This window comes from Abramis brama (genome assembly GCF_963993115.1).
Source record: "Abramis brama genome assembly, chromosome: 17".
NCBI lineage: Eukaryota > Metazoa > Chordata > Actinopteri > Cypriniformes > Leuciscidae > Abramis > Abramis brama.
Window position 1 is genome coordinate 20,514,014 of NC_139979.1, and position 16,842 is coordinate 20,530,855.

At 37.7% G+C, this 16,842-nt stretch overlaps 2 protein-coding genes across 2 annotated transcripts; one reads left to right on the forward strand and one right to left on the reverse strand.

Annotated features, from left to right (window-relative positions):
- Positions 1-3,088: 3,088 nt before the first annotated feature.
- ube2s (ubiquitin-conjugating enzyme E2S) lies at positions 3,089-9,267 on the reverse strand. Its single transcript, XM_084090102.1, has 4 exons — positions 8,785-9,267; positions 7,825-7,972; positions 7,544-7,734; positions 3,089-4,589 (listed from the first exon to the last, which is right to left on the reverse strand). Exons 1-4 carry the CDS (start codon positions 8,785-8,787, stop codon positions 4,245-4,247), a joined length of 687 nt encoding a protein of 228 aa, XP_083946228.1. The 5' UTR covers positions 8,788-9,267; the 3' UTR covers positions 3,089-4,244.
- A 1,252-nt stretch (positions 9,268-10,519) lies between these two features.
- On the forward strand, positions 10,520-15,966 carry josd2 (Josephin domain containing 2). The gene is made up of 5 exons (XM_084088179.1): positions 10,520-10,701; positions 10,827-10,955; positions 11,624-11,749; positions 11,834-12,028; positions 14,911-15,966. The coding sequence occupies exons 2-5, from the start codon at positions 10,834-10,836 to the stop codon at positions 15,020-15,022; spliced, it is 555 nt and encodes a 184-aa protein (XP_083944305.1). The 5' UTR covers positions 10,520-10,701; positions 10,827-10,833; the 3' UTR covers positions 15,023-15,966.
- Positions 15,967-16,842: the final 876 nt, after the last annotated feature.

Consider the following 16,842-nt stretch of genomic DNA (forward strand, 5'->3'; position numbering starts at 1 on the left):
TTGATGAGTTAAAGCAATGTAAAAGCATATGTTGTCGTAACTTATGTATCATAATACTTTTTTACAGTGCAGTGATTAAATTATGCTATTTAAATGCTATTTAAATTATAAACATGGCATCTGCAGGTCTAGCACATTATCTTTACCAAAGGTTCACCTCATTACTGAACTCTATTACTTCTGAAACTGTTTGGCAGGGCCTTTGCCATTTTTTTAACTAAACAAACAAGGAGGCGTTGTATATAAAATAATTCATAAAGATAAAATAATCTTAGATTTGTCATAATTTCCTATAGTTTAGTACATCTGTGCTTTTCACCTACAATTATACTTTAATAGTTGCTATTGTGACTAAAAAAATGCCATCAGGCTGTGGTTCTGTCAACGTAACATAACCTGTGTGAAAAGTCCTCTGCGCAACCCACCTAACAAATCGAACTTTTGTTGCTCTCTCTACAGTCATATTCACCAATAATATCAGTTTTTTTGGTTATATTTCTGGTTGCTGAATGTGAAACTGTCGTACATCGAAGTGTCTCTGGAGCTGTAATTCGCACGAGGGTGAGTAGGTGGATATGACAACCAGCGCGAGAGCAATGAATGGCCGTCTGCGTAGGCGTGAATGCATGTTTACACGAAGGGTGATGTGGAGCCACATTACACTCACATATGTGCGAACATCTTCCTCCGGCCGCTTGCAAATGATTGAAAACATAAAATGTGACATGAACATGTCGAACATTTATTTTGTTGTTGTTGTTCCCCCCACCCCCCAGCGCAAATCACGAAACTTCGATAAACATAGAGCGCGTGAAACATAGCCTATGCGCGTGAACGATTGATCAGTCAATTAGATGACATGCAGCAATGTAGTTCAACTTGAGAGACTTACCTGAGCTGAATTCTGTTGATCCTCACGACAGTCTCGCATCTTACTCAACCCTGAGCGACGATGATGACTGGGAAATTATTTCCACAAACTGTTGCAGCACTCCTCTATTGATGATAGTCTCGTCTTTTGGCAACAAAACAACAGTTACAGTCACTAATTTCTTTCAAGGATTTTCTCTCACCTACCCCGGTTGTTTCCATGTTCGTAGCTACTATAGAGAAAACATCGATTTTTATCTGATCGTGCACAACTTATTTGCGCGTTAACGTTATGTAGCCTACTATGAAAGTATTCCAGGTGATATAACCTTTGCCTAAGTCCCTCATATATTTTTTATAACGCTCAGAATGACGTGCGCCATAAATGTTTCCCCCTCTGTGTTGCTCCTTAACGTTGCCGTTAATCGACGCCGCCTGCAAAGTGTGCACACAAGAACATTCCGACTCTGTCACGAAACACCGGTGGAATGAGGCGGGTGTTCTCACAGAGGTCCGCTGCGCTGAAAAGTGCGTTTATTGGTTTCGCGAGACGGTGTTGATGAGGGTTTGATTCCAGACCGCTTCAAGTGTTTCCTTTCTCAAACTACTTCTCATCCTTGCCACGATTATGGCTGGCTAAGCAATATGGTGTGTATGTGTGTTGAGGGGAGACACACTGATCGGTTGCCATGGCAACGATGTCATTTGGTTTGTGACTCTAATAATCTTGATTCCTTACACCCTTAAACAAGAATGGGTTGCAGAAAAACAGTAAGGCATCGAAATAAAGACATAATAGCGTTTGCCGAATGTGGCAGTGACGGATTTAGCAAAGAAAATGCAAATAAAAAAATGCAACCAAAAAGAAAAAAAAAATAAAAAAAAGCCAACCCTGCATGATGACACAGCCATATCCTATTCTTTGCCACAGACTATGGAAAAAGCTTAACCTTCACATAATACTTAATAGAAAAATAAATAAATAAAGATGTCCAATGATTTAAATACATACTACTCGTTGCCAAATGATTTATACCACCTGGTAGCTGTAAAGATTTTCCTTAATTCAAACTGCTAATCTGATTCCCGCATATCCCGTGGGTTTCTTTTCAATAAATACAACTTTGTTTTAATTAGTCCTTAGTTAACTAAGATTACTCATCGAGTCAAATGGATGCATGATTAAATCGGCAATACATGTCTTTACTTAATCTACTCCTAATCTAAATGAGTTGGAGTTGATAATCACACATCCTCTGCGGTGCAGAATGCTGAACCTCTGCCGCCGGCTAAACGACAGCCGTCGATAACCATTTCAGCACCATGGAGAGCGATGCAATCAACTCCAAGCACAGCACACAATCCACGGAGGACATGAAATATTAAATACTCGGTGCAGTTCATTTGTTTTTCTTGACACAGATTCTCACAGGTGAAAAGCGCGATCTGTTTTGCAGACTAGTAGGCCGGCCCATATCTACAGTGTAACAGAGATTTGAAACCTCTTTTTTACAAATAAATAATTAAACAAAATTATAAATAAATACAACTATTTGAATTTTTTCGATTGTTGTATACAAGTAATTCAAACTCATATCTTCCCCCTCATCGGCTTTCCTTCCTACAGACAGCAATTAGCCGGTGTGCACTTAGCTATTCCTATACAGGTGGGTGGGCCGCTCAGGCAACCTGCGACGAGAACCGACCATCCGTTCATAACCCGCGCAAATTACAGCCCGCAATGCGCTCTCTGAATATGAGGAACCGGAGAATGGCATAACATGTTTCAAGGGGCGAAATACACTAATATCTTGTTTTTGAACGTCTCCATCAATATACAATGCTTCAAAAGCAAACATTGTTGTGCTAGGTGAGCAGCCTGAATGGAAAGATGCCAACACTGTAAAAAGTGATCAGTTGACAACTTGAAAAACCGTTGCCTTAATTACAAGTTTTAATAAGTTTATTTACTTAATTTTAAAGCAACAGGTTTCCTCAATTTTTTTAAGTTATGTCAACTGATCACTTTTACAGTGAGTGATATGGAATAAAAGTGCAATTCTGCAAAAACGCTTACATTGTAAATTGATTTCTGAAACACACAATGCCAAAGATAACTCCTGATATTCAAACTTTCTCAAGTTTCAATTGTTCAACATGCACACACTAGGATATAAATATATATTTTTTTGCCAAATGAAAGAATGAACCAAATTGCTCCCTAAAATTCTTTTATTTCTTATTAATTTAAATAACTTAAATGGCCACAAAATGCCCCATTGTTTATCCACAAGCTTTCGAAACACTGGCAAACTGTTTCGGCAACATCCTGCCCAAAGTTTATATGTTAGAGAGGATCTTTTGGAACCGAAGGCCCCATAAAGTGTAACAATGGGCAACAACAGACTACCAGAGAAGATTTCTTAACAGCCTTTTGATTGAGAGACCAGCAGAGCCAGAGGTAAATGCAGCTGTGGTCATATAACAGCAGGTAAATGTTCTTATTGACAACAAGTATAACTAAAATCTATTTCAAAGATGAGACAGATTGAACACCACTTCTGGCTCATTTCATGATTAACTATTTGCCCCATTGCTCTACCTCAGCTGGCATAAAGGCTTTAAGAATTCTCTCTCAAGCATCAGTGTTGGGTAAAATCAGCCTTTCACTTAAAAACGGAAAAAGGCCTTTTTAAAAGTGAACTACAAAATATAAAAGAACAGACAAATTAAGTAAAAACTGGAAACAAATAAAAAAATAATACCACACAAATATGCACTCACAAAAAAAACATTAAAAAAAGATTTTTCATGAATAATATTCAGACCACAATTTTGAACCCCCTCTCTGTTATTCCTGATCTTGCATCTTTCATCACAAACACAACGATCATATCCTGTGCAATGTACTATTTCATTTCATTAAACCCCTGAAAAAACCTCATCTGTAACTTAATGTGTTCAGTCCAAATGCAATAGGACAGAATTACAGTAGCTGTCCCGTCACACCCGCTATCTAAATGCATTACATCAAAATCCTGCTGATGGTCATTACATAATGCTAGAGGCCACAAATTAATTTTGTCCAAAAACTTTTACTACTTTTTTTTCATATTCTGAACAATTGTAAAACATTTGACAGACAGATGAAAAACCCTTTTTGTCAGTGAAACAGATAATTGCCACAAGGACAGTTCAAGTCCTGAGAGTAAGTTGAAAAGAGACATCCGAACAAAAACGAGAGGAGTGATCTGGTAGGAGCATGAGAAAATTAATGTGCTATCCTAAAACGGTATAACAGTTTAAGGAGGTGAAAAGGGGGTCTGCACACTTCAATATTTATATGTACACAAAAAACACATTTTCATTCTCTTTTATAGCCGCCTCAGAGCTCGTTTTTTATCTGTTTTCTTCTTTGCAACTATATTAGTATTGCTACTACTTGTGCCGCTGGAGCTGCCGTTTGAGTTGTTGATGCCAGCAGCCATTGTAGCCAAACCAGCCCCGGCTACACGTTTGTTTGGGTCTCCTGCATGTTTCTTAGGTTGGGGTCCATCAGCGGGCTCTTGAGGGGCCCCTGAAGTGCCTCCCATAGCGTGGATCTCTGTTAGAAGGTGAGCACGGGATGCATACTCCTTATAGTCCTCCAAAAGTAACCTCCCAGCCTCTTCGTTCAGAGCCGACTCTGGGTTAGGATGGATTAGAAGGCACTTGATGGTCTGTGACAGAAACGGAGAATTAGAGGGGTGTGGGTGATTCATAAGAGATGCATAATACATATATGCAGGTCCTACATTAAGAAGTTCAAAATCTCTCAATATTACGAAGATCTGATGACAAAATTCCTGTTTCCATGGCCACATCTAGCCTTGGCTGAAATTGTGGTCAGTTATACAATACAGCTACTCTTGAAATATCAATACTCTTTTTATACATTTACACTGACCATGACATTCAAGTCTGTTACAACAGTGTCAAGCAAACCGAACTGAAAGGAAGATTCAATGTCCAAATACATAAAGGATTATATAAATACAATGGGATGTCTGCTAGAACTAATAAAAGGTTTATAAATAGTACTATTTAAATGATTGCTATTTTGCTTGTTTCTTGAGCCCCAAATCAGCACATTAAAATAATTTCTGAAGGATCATGTGACACGGAAGACCAGAATAAAATTACTGGTTTTTTGATCAAATAAATGCAGTTGTGGTGAGCATAACATTAAAAGGAAAAATTATGTGATCCTTTACTCACCTTCAAGTTTTAAAACTGTATAATTTTCCTCCTGTTGAACACAAAAGATGATATTTTAAAGAATGTTTATAACCAGACAGTTGATGATAGCCACTGACTTCCATAGTAGGAAAATAAATACTATGGAAGTCAATGGCTACCGTCAACTGTCTGGTTATAAACATTCTTTAAAATATCTTGTGTTCAACTGAACAAAGAAAATCGTATGAGTTTGGAAAAACTTGAGGATGAGTAAATGACAAAACTTTTATTTTTGGGTAAACTATCCCTTTAAAGGATTAGTTCACCTCAAAATGAACATTTCCTGATAATTTACTCACCCCAATGCCATCCAAGATGTCCATGTCTTTCTTTCTTCAGTGGAAAAGAAATTAAGTTTTTTGAGGAAAACATTTCAGGATTTTACTACACACAGTGGACTTCAGTGGCAACCAGTTCAAATCAATGCAGTTTCAAGTGCTTCAAAGGGCTCTGCACGATCCCAGCTGAGGAATAGGGTCTTATCTAGCGAAACGATCTGTCATTTTCTAAAAATAAATAAAAATGTATATACTTTTTAACCACAATTGTTCGTCTTGTGCTGGTCTGTGATGCGCCACGCATTGCGTCATCACGTTGGAAAGGTCATGAGTCACGTCATCCAAGTTATTTGTCTGTGTACTCCGGTTCAAAAAGGTAGGGAAGGACGAAAAATACCATCTCATTTTCTCTTCCAACATCTTTGTTTTAATTTATTATTATTTTCTTCTTTTTTTTGTGACCTTTCCAATGTGATGACGTAATACGTGGCACGTCGCAGACCAGCAAAAGACGAACAATTGTGGTTAAAGTATATAAATTTTTATTTATTTTTTAGAAAATGACCAATCGTTTCTCTAGATAAGACCCTTATTTCTCGACTGGGATCGTGCAGAGCCCTTTGAAGCGCTTCAAAGCCCTTTGAAACTGCATTGATTTGAACTTCAACATTCTGGTTGCCATTGAAGTCCATTGTGTGGAGAAAAATCCTGAAATGTTTTCCTCAAAATACTTAATTTATTTTCCACTGAAGAAAGAGAGACATGAACACCTTGGATTAATCATTTAATTGGTATTGCCAAGATGTTAGAGAGGTAAAAAAAAGTAAAAAATCCTTGGTTATTCACCTTATTTTTAACGGAAATACGGACGCAGCCAGTTGACGGTATTTTGTGCGAGACTTCCGGTCAGGCACTTCCGGTTACTGGCGAGCTCACCGTAGCGGTTAATCAAACAAGTATTCATAACAACTAACTCATCGTTATGGCTTCAAGGAAGACCGGGATTGTTTGTGCAGTTAGAGGTTGTCATAATAACTGGTACAAAAGAAAGATTTACTTGGTGTTTCTGTTGCGTGGCGTTTTCTATATCTCTGCACACCAAACGTGTCTGACGCGGCGCTGCTGCTGCTTGGTGACATATGATAAGCCTCATTGGTGATATATTCGACATATGGGGAGAGAGTTGTGGAAGGCCTATGTTAAACATAAATATATAGCAGCAAAGACAACGTCGGCAGTATTGACGCAAAATAGGTTGTCCACTTAATTCACATATTTACATTTTATTAGTATGCTTTGCGTGGTTTCGCACCTTGGAATGCTTATTTGTGTGTGTGTGCAGTTTTAAGACAGTCCCTTAATTTGCTTGGCGAATGTCTAACGAATGTCCAACATAAAACCTACTTTACCCTTCGCCTGTGGTTAAAAGCTTTACATTTGAAGAAACCACCGAAACGACCGTATGTTTGTTCTTTTCATTTCGTGAACACAAGACCTACAGAAGACCACCCGATACCAGAAAAGTGGCTGGGCTATGAAGTCTCAATAAAAAACTCTTAAGGAGAAACAAAATCATAGTAACCTCTGTATAAAATCTAGTCATCATGGCGTTTATTTTGTATGATTTACAATTATTTATAGACATCTACTTATTGCTGTCCTGTGCTTTGGTTGCATTCTGATGGCATTATTAATACATTCGACATGACAAAAATACCTCCATAGATATATTAGTCCAGCGCTGGCTCGGCCGTGTTTAGGGCGGTGCTGAAGGCGCCGGCGAAGTTGGCACTCTGCCAGCTAGATGCATGAGTGTTTTCAACCAGGTCCGGTACCCGAACTGGGTGAGGCGGGGCTTTAGATCTTTGTTGTATTCATCTGTTACGTTATGTGTAACATTTTTCTGTCAATTCTGCATTTAATCCTTTGCGATTGATATCGTTAGTTAGCCCAGGGAAGCGAGGAAACGGAAGTGCCGCACAAAAACCGGATACTGGACCCATGTTTACTTCCGCGTTCGAAAATAAGGTGAATATTCAGGGCATTTTTTTTTTTGCAGTTTAGTCTAGGTTTAAAGGGACAGTGTCCCTTTACAAAAAGAGTCAAACGGCACTTACTAGCAATACATGTCTCAGGCCCAGCTCTGCCTTCCAGTCTCTCTTCAGTACATTGACACAGATCTCACCCTTGTGCCCAACATTAGGATGAAAAATCTTTGTGAGGAAATAGCCTCTGGGAGGTGCAGCAGGAAAATCCTTCCCAAGGACCAAACGCATCCGGAAAACCCCTCCTGCATAGGGAGTTCCTTCTGTTGTGTAAAAGGGGAAAACAAAGTTTAAATGGAAGCCAAGGACCTTATAAAAACGAGAAACGACCTCTTATAAACTGCACTTCTCACCTGGTCCCTCAATGGCAGTGTGCAGTTCTGTGATATCCTCTTCACTGGGGTAGATTTTGATCCCCTCTGGAGGATCTGCTGCCAAGGCGGAAACCTCTTTATACACGAGTCTCAACACTTGAGGCGGCAAATTCTCAACGTTTGAATTCTACAAGGAAAAAACAAAAGAACAGCTCACAAACAATTACAGCATCAGTTGCTACAAATCGACATTTGCTGGTAAAGCAATGCATGTTCATGACATGAAGAAAAAGACGGTTTAAAGGGATAGTTCCCCCAAAAATGAAAATTGTCATTACTTATTCACCCTCAAGTTGTTCCAAACCTGTGTTTCTTATTTCTGTTGAACACAAAAGATGATATTTTGAAGAATGTTGGTTACCAGACAGTTTACAGCACCCATTAACTTCCATTGTAAGAATAAAAAAATACTATGGAAGTCAATGGCTACCGTCAACTGTTTGGTTCACAACGTTCTTTAAAATATCTTCTTTTGTGTTCAAAAGGAAGAAGAAACTCATTCAGGTTTGGAACATCATGAAGGTGAGTAAATTACTAAATTTGTATTTTGGGTGAACTATTCCTTTAAATTATTACATTTGTACTAATTTGTGGTACATTTCATTGCACAAACCGCAAAAATAACTCCCTGAAAATGAATGGCACACGATCAGTGAAATTTAGCTAGCAACAAATAGTTTGACATCAGTACAGCGAAATCTGTTCTGTTAACACACGGCAGTGATAAAAGTATAAATAAAAGTAAACAATCTACAAGAAATTAAAATCAACCATGTATGCAAAATCAAGTTTCAGTTGTACATTAAGTTAAAGCTTGTAAACGTCTGCTAATGAACAAGATAAACTGCTAAAAAGTAATGAAAATAAACAGAAAATATTTTTTCTTATATTAACCAAACAGTTGAAAGCATCACTCATCGGCGCACAGTTTAAACGTACCATTTCCAGTTGTGTGGGGTTTTCTGATAGCCTCAAATGAGAAAGCTCAGGAAACTGCTAACTTACCTAACCAGCGACTAGACTGATCTGGTGATCTAGAACTAGATTTACGGAAACCACTTATAACGAATCTAAAAGTTGCAACCAATCAAGATTGCGAAATATATTAAGACGGTTAAAGAGTATGCAAATGCGTTAAATCTAAATTTCACTATAATGTCGGTCGGCTTGCTAGTGTAGCTATCAAACCAGGCTAAGCTAACGGTGGGCTTGCTAAGTGATGTAGATGTCTGGCTATTCTTCAGAGCTTTCCCTTGTGAAACTGCTATCCGATGTTGTCCTCATAAGAAATCTGCCATGTAAAGGTTTTAAAGTCCAATGTGTTGTCAGTTTCGTCTCTGATAAAGTTGATTTGTTCGATAGCTAACTGTCACAGACGGCTACTGTAGCCTGTTACCAGCTAGCAGTCTTTGACACAGGAACAAAAATACAATTCGTCTAAGAAGCAGTTCGAAAGAGGTTTAACCAATCAGAATGCGAGAAAGACTGCATGTGCTCAACGATCAAATTCGTCTAACCAATCAGAAGCTTTTGTTGCGCTGACGTAGCAGCCCTTGGAGACCTCACGGACCAGAGAAAGTTGAGAATGCGAAAAATGCTCTTTGGTAATAGGTGCGTTTGAATAACTCGTGCCCTCCCAAAGGCAGGGACACATGTTGTTTCGATTGATGATCCAATGAAAGACTTTAGCGTGTAGTGTCACTCTGCGAAAATGTTGTTTAACCTAAATTATTTGTAAATCTAACCTGCTATAATGAGCCATCTCTTGTAGTGTGTTGTGAATCACATAATTAGATTCGAACGCGATACTACTTCGGTAAAATCCACCCAAAAAAGTAAATGTAAAACCTAATGTAAATGTAAAACTGATTGTAAAAGCTATTTATATAAACGATTTACAGTTTTTTTAAGTTACATGCTTAATATTGATCATTTACATTTTCAGTTAGATATATGCATTTCTCTTGCCCAATGCCACTAAAAATTTAGTTAAAACTAGTGTTTTACCCCATTAATCAGTCATTTAGATCATCATTATTACTGATTTAATCAAGCCTGCTAATAAATAAGTGACTGAGAACCCACAAAACATTCAGACAATACAAATGTTTGTAGTACTACTTAACGGCCGCTAGAGAGCAATCGCTTCGTTGTTCGCGCTAATTTGAGTGTTGTATTTTTTAGTCGTAAAAAAACTTTGTAGATTGTTTACAACATATAAGGCACGACATTTTACAAAATATAAATAAATAAATAAATTATACAGCAAAATAAAAAATATATAAAGGCACCGCTGTAGACTCTATCATTTAAAAAGTTCTGCATAATTTATCTATTAATATTATATTTAATAACAAACAGATTTTTAACATGTATACAATGCACTATTACAGTATTGTTTACATGTATAAAATAGTAAAAAAAAAAATTGCTTTGGAGCCAGACTATTTTATTTTATATACTATATTTGACTATATAGATCTTCCTCAATGCATTTCCTTATTCTATCCCATTTGTATTTAAAAATAATAATAATTTCGCTTAGGCAAAAGAGGATTTTTATTTATATATCAGTATTTATACAGTATATATCACAGTATATATAATAACAGCGCCCCACTGTGGAGCTCACATGACTCCTCCATGACTTCACGGGGCGTTCCCTCAACTCAACAACAACACAACTTCCGGCCGATCCTCACGGACAACAATCGATAGCGTCCTCCTGTCAGAGATTATTGTTGTTTTAGTTATCAACAGGGGAGGTTTAATGGAACAATAAAGAGTAGTTTCGTCTCGGTGGTAATAGTTGTACTGTGGATAAATCATTGCACTGCGGATTCTGTCTTCCAGAAGGTATGATTATGATGATGTTGTATTCAGTCATGTGCTGTCAGCTCGCGTGAACGAGACTACATCATGTGTTCTTTCTTGGGCGTATTTATATGTTAATCGACGGGCTTATGTACTTGTAATGGCAGGGCGAGTATGAGCGGGGGCGAGGTGTTTCATGAGAAACAGAGACTGGAGCTGTGCGCCATCCATGCCTTGAACAACGTGCTTCAGGAGAGAGTGTTCACCAAGGAGACCGCAGATGACATCTGCAAGCGGTGAGCGAGCGGCGCGCTTCACATCACTTACAGTCACCAGGATATCAACATTTACCGCTCTTGTTTTTAATGTACTATTGCAGTATTTATTATAAAAATAACACAATTTATATATATATAAATATTTATCCGTGTACAACTCATATGTCCTGGTAATCTTAAATTAAAAATAACTTCCCCTTGCAATGACTTCTCTTCTCCGATGACGTGTTTACTGGCGCGAGTGTGGGACATCCTGTCAATCACATGAAATCACAGCAATAGCAAACAATCAATCAAACAATCAAAAACCATCTATTCCTGATGGACAAAATCAAGGCTGTCTTACAGTTTTTCTTGTTCGAGAAGCCACTTCACTCGAATATATATATATATATATATATATATATATATATATAAAGTTGCTGGAATGTGGCCATGATCTGTCGTCCTACATGGTTGTTTAAGAAATGAAAAGCTACACACTCCATCAATTAGGGTTAAAAGAATGGTTGCCAAACATATAACATTTTAGAAACTGCAATAATCACTGCAATAATAATGCAATCAGACGTCAGTATACGTATACGTCACAATAGGGAAAAAAAAGTCTATTGCAACTTCCGTTGTCTCTTCTCAGTCTTGTGCTATCTTCTCTAAGTCGAAGTTGTCTGATTTGTTTCTTGCAGGCTTGCCCCACAATGTGTGATGAACCCACACCGCTCAGTTTTGGGCACAGGAAACTATGACGTCAATGTCATCATGGCAGCTTTGCAGAGTCGGGGGCTCGCTGCAGTTTGGTGGGACAAACGCAAGTGAGTGTGACTTTGTTAATCATGAGCTTCATGATGATCACGAAAAGTGCATTCACTTTTCTCCATTTCTGTCACACACTATAGGTCAATACAGAATTTGTGCCTGGACAAAATTGAAGGCTTCATTTTGAATGTCCCATCAAGGGTGTCACTGGGATTTGTGTCTCTCCCACTGAGACGCAGACACTGGCTGGCAGTACGGGACGTCAACGGGCAGTTCTATAACCTAGACTCTAAATTAAAGGGGCCTGCCTGTATAGGTGGAGAAACCGAACTCAGGTGAGACTTTTACTCAGAATTAGTTATTTTTCTAGTTTTCAACTTTGAAACTACTTAATAAAAAGTGAAAGTGACAGTGACATGTGAAGGCCAAGTATGGCAACCCATACTCGGAATTTGTCCTCTGCATTTAACCCATCCAAGTTAGTGCACACACAATAAGAATAGTGAGTAATGAACACACACACACTGTAAATCAGGGATGGGCAACTTCGGTCCTGGAGGGCCACTGTCCTACAGAGTTTAGCTCCAACCCTGAAAAAATCACCTGCCTGTAATTTTCTAGTAATACTGAGGACCTTGATTAGCTTGTTCAGGTGTGTTTGATTAGGGTTGAAGCTAAACTCTGTAGGACAGTGGCCCTCCAGGACTGAAGTTGCCCATCCCTGCTGTAAACTGTGGACACACACACACCCGGAGCAGCGCCCGGGGGTTAGGTGCCTTTCTCAAGGGCACATAAGTAATTTCCTGCCAGCATTGAGAATCGAACCCGCATCCTTCGGGCTACCAGTCTTGACTCTCTAACCATTAGGCCACGACTGCCCCCAATAAATAAGAATTAACTTATTGATACATTTCTGCATGAAAACATTAGCGTATGTTTTTACAGCTACCAGGAGTGGACACAATGTAAACTGAGTAAAAAAGACCCATGTATTTCCAGATGTCACTGATAATCAGTGTATTGTTACCCAGACACAATTCTAATGACACAGAATAGGTAATTTAATAAGAAAAAGAGCAGGATTATAATGGCAGGTGCATGGAAATATCACAGGACACAACAGACATGCAGTCAAACCAGATCATATGATCTCTCAGACTCCATTTACCCTTGTATTTATCGCGGTGATCACATCATCTAAAGTTTTTTGAGATTGTTAAATCGCTTATGGTGCCCACCATTCGAAGGCGAAAGTAAAATGCGCACAGCCACATGGGCATTCATAACGGTGTGCTGGCGCGGAGCAGAGCGAGCGGTTTCAATTAACTGAAAAGTGGACACGCACCGTTATGAATGTCCATGCGGGGCAATCCATTTTGAATTAGCAGCTTTTCGGGGCCAGCAATTGCTTGAATGGTGGGTTCATTATTATTCTCAAAGAAAAAAACTAGAAAAACACAACTAACCCTTTGCAGGTTCCCAATTAGCATTGGGTTTAAATCTAAAATATTGCTAAATAGGCACTTTTACATTTCGCTTTGAAATAAAATCTTCCGCCATCGTCTTGTCAGTCAGCTCGCCTCACTCTTGAAATCTGACTCCTGCTGCTGATCTGTGCTGTGACTCTCATTCGGCAGAATCGGCACACGCTGCATTGGGCAGACGGGCTCAGTTTTTAATTGTACTGTCTGTTCTCTAACTGAACTAAATTATTTTTATTACTATACAAAATCAAAACAATGGTGGGGACGGTGCCGCGTGGGCAAGTGACTGAACACCGTGTTACACTGACTATTGAAGCAAGCCTAACACACAGCTCATATCTCCGTCCCTTTAAGTTACCGGAAGTGGAACCACACACGAAAACCCGCAACACACGGTAGACACACGTTTGTGCAATGCAGAGCGGCTTTCTCGCACTGTATGACGTGACAGACAACTAGTTGCTCAGTGCGGTTCCGTTCACACAGCACGGGTTTTCCGAGAATGCGGTTGTGAGTCCTGAAAATGTACAGGTGTTACTTTTTTTAATTATAGAAAACAGTTGTCACTCCTGTAAATAACGGAACTGTGTGTGAACATAACCATATTAAAGGGATAGTTCACCCAAAAATGAAAATTAGCCCATGATTTACTCACCCTGAAGCCATCCTAGGTGTATATTGTATATCTTCTTTCAGACGAATACAATCAGAGTTATATTAAAAAATGTCCTGGCTCTTCCAAGCTTGATAATGGCAGTGAATGGCTGTATGTCTTTGGAAGTCCATCAAAGCGCATCTATTCATTATTAAAGTGCTCAACGTGTCTCCAGGGGTTAATAAAGGCCTTCTGAAGTGAAGCGATGCGTTCGTGTAAGAAAAATATGCATATTTAAAACTTTATAGACTAAAATAACTAGCTTCCAGCAGACGGCCGTACGCATCGATTTACGCCAAAAGAGTAACACTTGACGCACAACGTAATTACGTTGTGCGTCAAGTTCAAGGGTTACATTTCAACACACATTTCCAGATTCGATTCTGATTCACAAACTCTTGATTCGATACTGATTCAGTTCGATTTGATTCTGTTACACTGTCTATTTTACTTATGTGTAAGAAATTAAATTATACAGCGAACCTTCTAACCTTCAATAAAACCCACAACAAGCAGTACGTTTAAGAGTAACCTTGTATTGTTGTTATCGTTATCTAAAACTATTGAAAGCATTTTTGTTAATTGAAAGAAAGCTGAAATGAAAATATAAATATTAGATGAAAAACTTGGAAACATTGCCTTGGGAACTAACTGAAATACGTTTAAGTTGAGGAACTGGCATAAGACTAAAACTAAAACCGCAATAAAAATAAATTAAAAGTATTTAGAAATATTCAAATAAAACAAAAACTATGACTCAAAACAAAAACTAACTGACTCAAAAGGCGGGGCACTGTCACATAGAAAGGGCAATGAAAGGCAGGGTGGGTGATTTGTTCCAGAAACATTTCTTTGTTTTGCTGGTTGAAACACTCTTCACATCCTGATAGCAATAATGGTCTAAATGTATTTATATGTGTATATATATCGTCTGTGGAAGGCGTAGGACCATAAAATGTTCGTCCAAAATAAAAGAATTTTATGGATATTATTATTAGAAGAAATGTACAGACACTTGTATGCAGTTATTAGCAAATGAATCCCAATAAATCTTGATCTTCATTCTTCTTCCTCCCAGGTCATTTCTCATTGAACAGCTTTCTCAGGATGTTGCAGAGATGCTGCTTGTCGTTCAAAAGGAAGTAGACGACGATGGGACGTGGCTGAAACCAGATGACACCAGGAAGTGATTCAACCGAACATTCTCTCTCTCAATGCGGCGTAATCGTGGAAGAGAAACACTGGAGCGCCGAAAAGCTTTATGGAGAGAGCGACACTACAGGAAGATGGCAGATTCATTCACAGACACTCACACACTAAGGGAAGTCTGAGAGAATGATCTAGCGTTTAAAGGGACATGTTTTCTCATATGAAGGAGCCTTTTATCTGAAGTCACACTGGCTGTGTGCTCGTGGGGAGACGCTACTATATCTGTGCCAGTCACTCTTCTCTTTCTCACTCTCACTGTCTTTCTCTTTCTCTCAGGAACTACCATCTCTCACTTTATCTTTATCTATGCACTCCACTGCTGAAGTAGATCAAAAATGTGTGTCTTTGTTACAACTATGCACAGAAAGGGTACTCTAGTGTTCAAGTATGTATCATTCATTGCCTTTTAGACATCAGTGTACATCTTACTATGCATAAACAAGGGAGATAAGAGATTGTAGCTCTATCTCACGTCCTTTACTCTTTCAAGCTTGATTGCAAACTGCCTCATTTACATCGACTCAGTGAAAACCACCAAATGGAGGGGGACTGAATACATTTGATTTGTGTTATTTATTTGAATTTTATTGAATTTCTACTTTGACTGTTTTTGCTCATGCAGTGCTTGTGGTAGTGTAGCAAAATGGAAGAGCTGTTTGAAATCGTCATTACGGCTACTACAAACACTGTTGCTTTTGTCTAACGTTTGTTGATTAATGTTGTCCGAGCTGGATTTTAATGTCATATAAATGATACTTAATCCAAGTCGATGATTCAGTCAGTTGAATTTCACAGAAATTATCGCATTAAGTGCAGAACAGGTTCTGAATTTAAACACAATTTAGGGCAAATAGGCCACAAAAAAGCACGAAAAATGTAGGCTATAAAATAAATATGATTTCAGAACACATGGAATTTTTTAAAATCTGCAATATAACACTTGATCATTTTTTTCCCCCTTATAGCTGTCAGATATTTGTGTTGAATGTGTGGATAATATGAAGGTTTTTTTTATTGGAAAAAATCACTGAAATTACAGAATGTGAAGAAAACACTCCAAAACAGATTTTTTTTTAATATATTACTTTATACAATATTTTAGTATTATTTATATACAGATTGAATTTGCTTTTATGTTTTTTTATTTTTATTAATTAAAATACTTACAATTAGATAAAAATAATTTAATTAACAAAAACTATTTTAATCTTTAGAATGTATCATATCGCCGTATTTATATAATATCTTTTATGTTGCTTTTTTATAGGCTTAATATTGACTTAATTTGATAGAAAACAGCTGTAATTTATTTCATTTAATGATTCAGTACTGGACATAAATGGACAGCATGCTGTTTTTTATATGGTTAGACAGCTGAAATTGCTTAATATTTTATTTTTTAAATATTATTTAATATAATAAATAGGTAACACTTTACAATAAGGTTGCATTTGTTAACATTAGTTAACTACATTAGTTAACAAACTAACAATGATCAATACTTCTACATAATTTATTATTCTCAGTTCATATTAAGCTCAACATTTAAAACTTGTATCTGTTAACAGTTAATGCACTGTGAACAAATATTTTTTTAATAACTAACATTAACAAAGGTTAATAAATGCTGTAAGAATAATATAGCTTATATATAATATTGTGTAATATTATATAAATGAATATTATGATTGAAAATATTGCCCTTTATATAAAAAAGTTTTATATAGGTTAAACCCACTATAGGTTTATATAGCGAGATGCTTGTAGTGCTTTGCAACAAAAACATTTTCAGACATTCCAC

Coding starts and splice junctions, on each gene's coding strand:
- ube2s (XM_084090102.1), bottom strand. Junction 7,735..7,824: donor CACTGCCATTGAGGGACCAG/GTGAGAAGTGCA, acceptor TTTACACAACAG/AAGGAACTCCCTATGCAGGA. Junction 4,590..7,543: donor GCCTGAGACATGTATTGCTA/GTAAGTGCCGTT, acceptor TTTCTGTCACAG/ACCATCAAGTGCCTTCTAAT.
- josd2 (XM_084088179.1), top strand. CDS start 10,834: ATGAGCGGGGGCGAGGTGTTTCATGAGAAACAGAGACTGGAGCTGTGC. Junction 10,956..11,623: donor GCAGATGACATCTGCAAGCG/GTGAGCGAGCGG, acceptor TGTTTCTTGCAG/GCTTGCCCCACAATGTGTGA. Junction 11,750..11,833: donor GTTTGGTGGGACAAACGCAA/GTGAGTGTGACT, acceptor CACACACTATAG/GTCAATACAGAATTTGTGCC.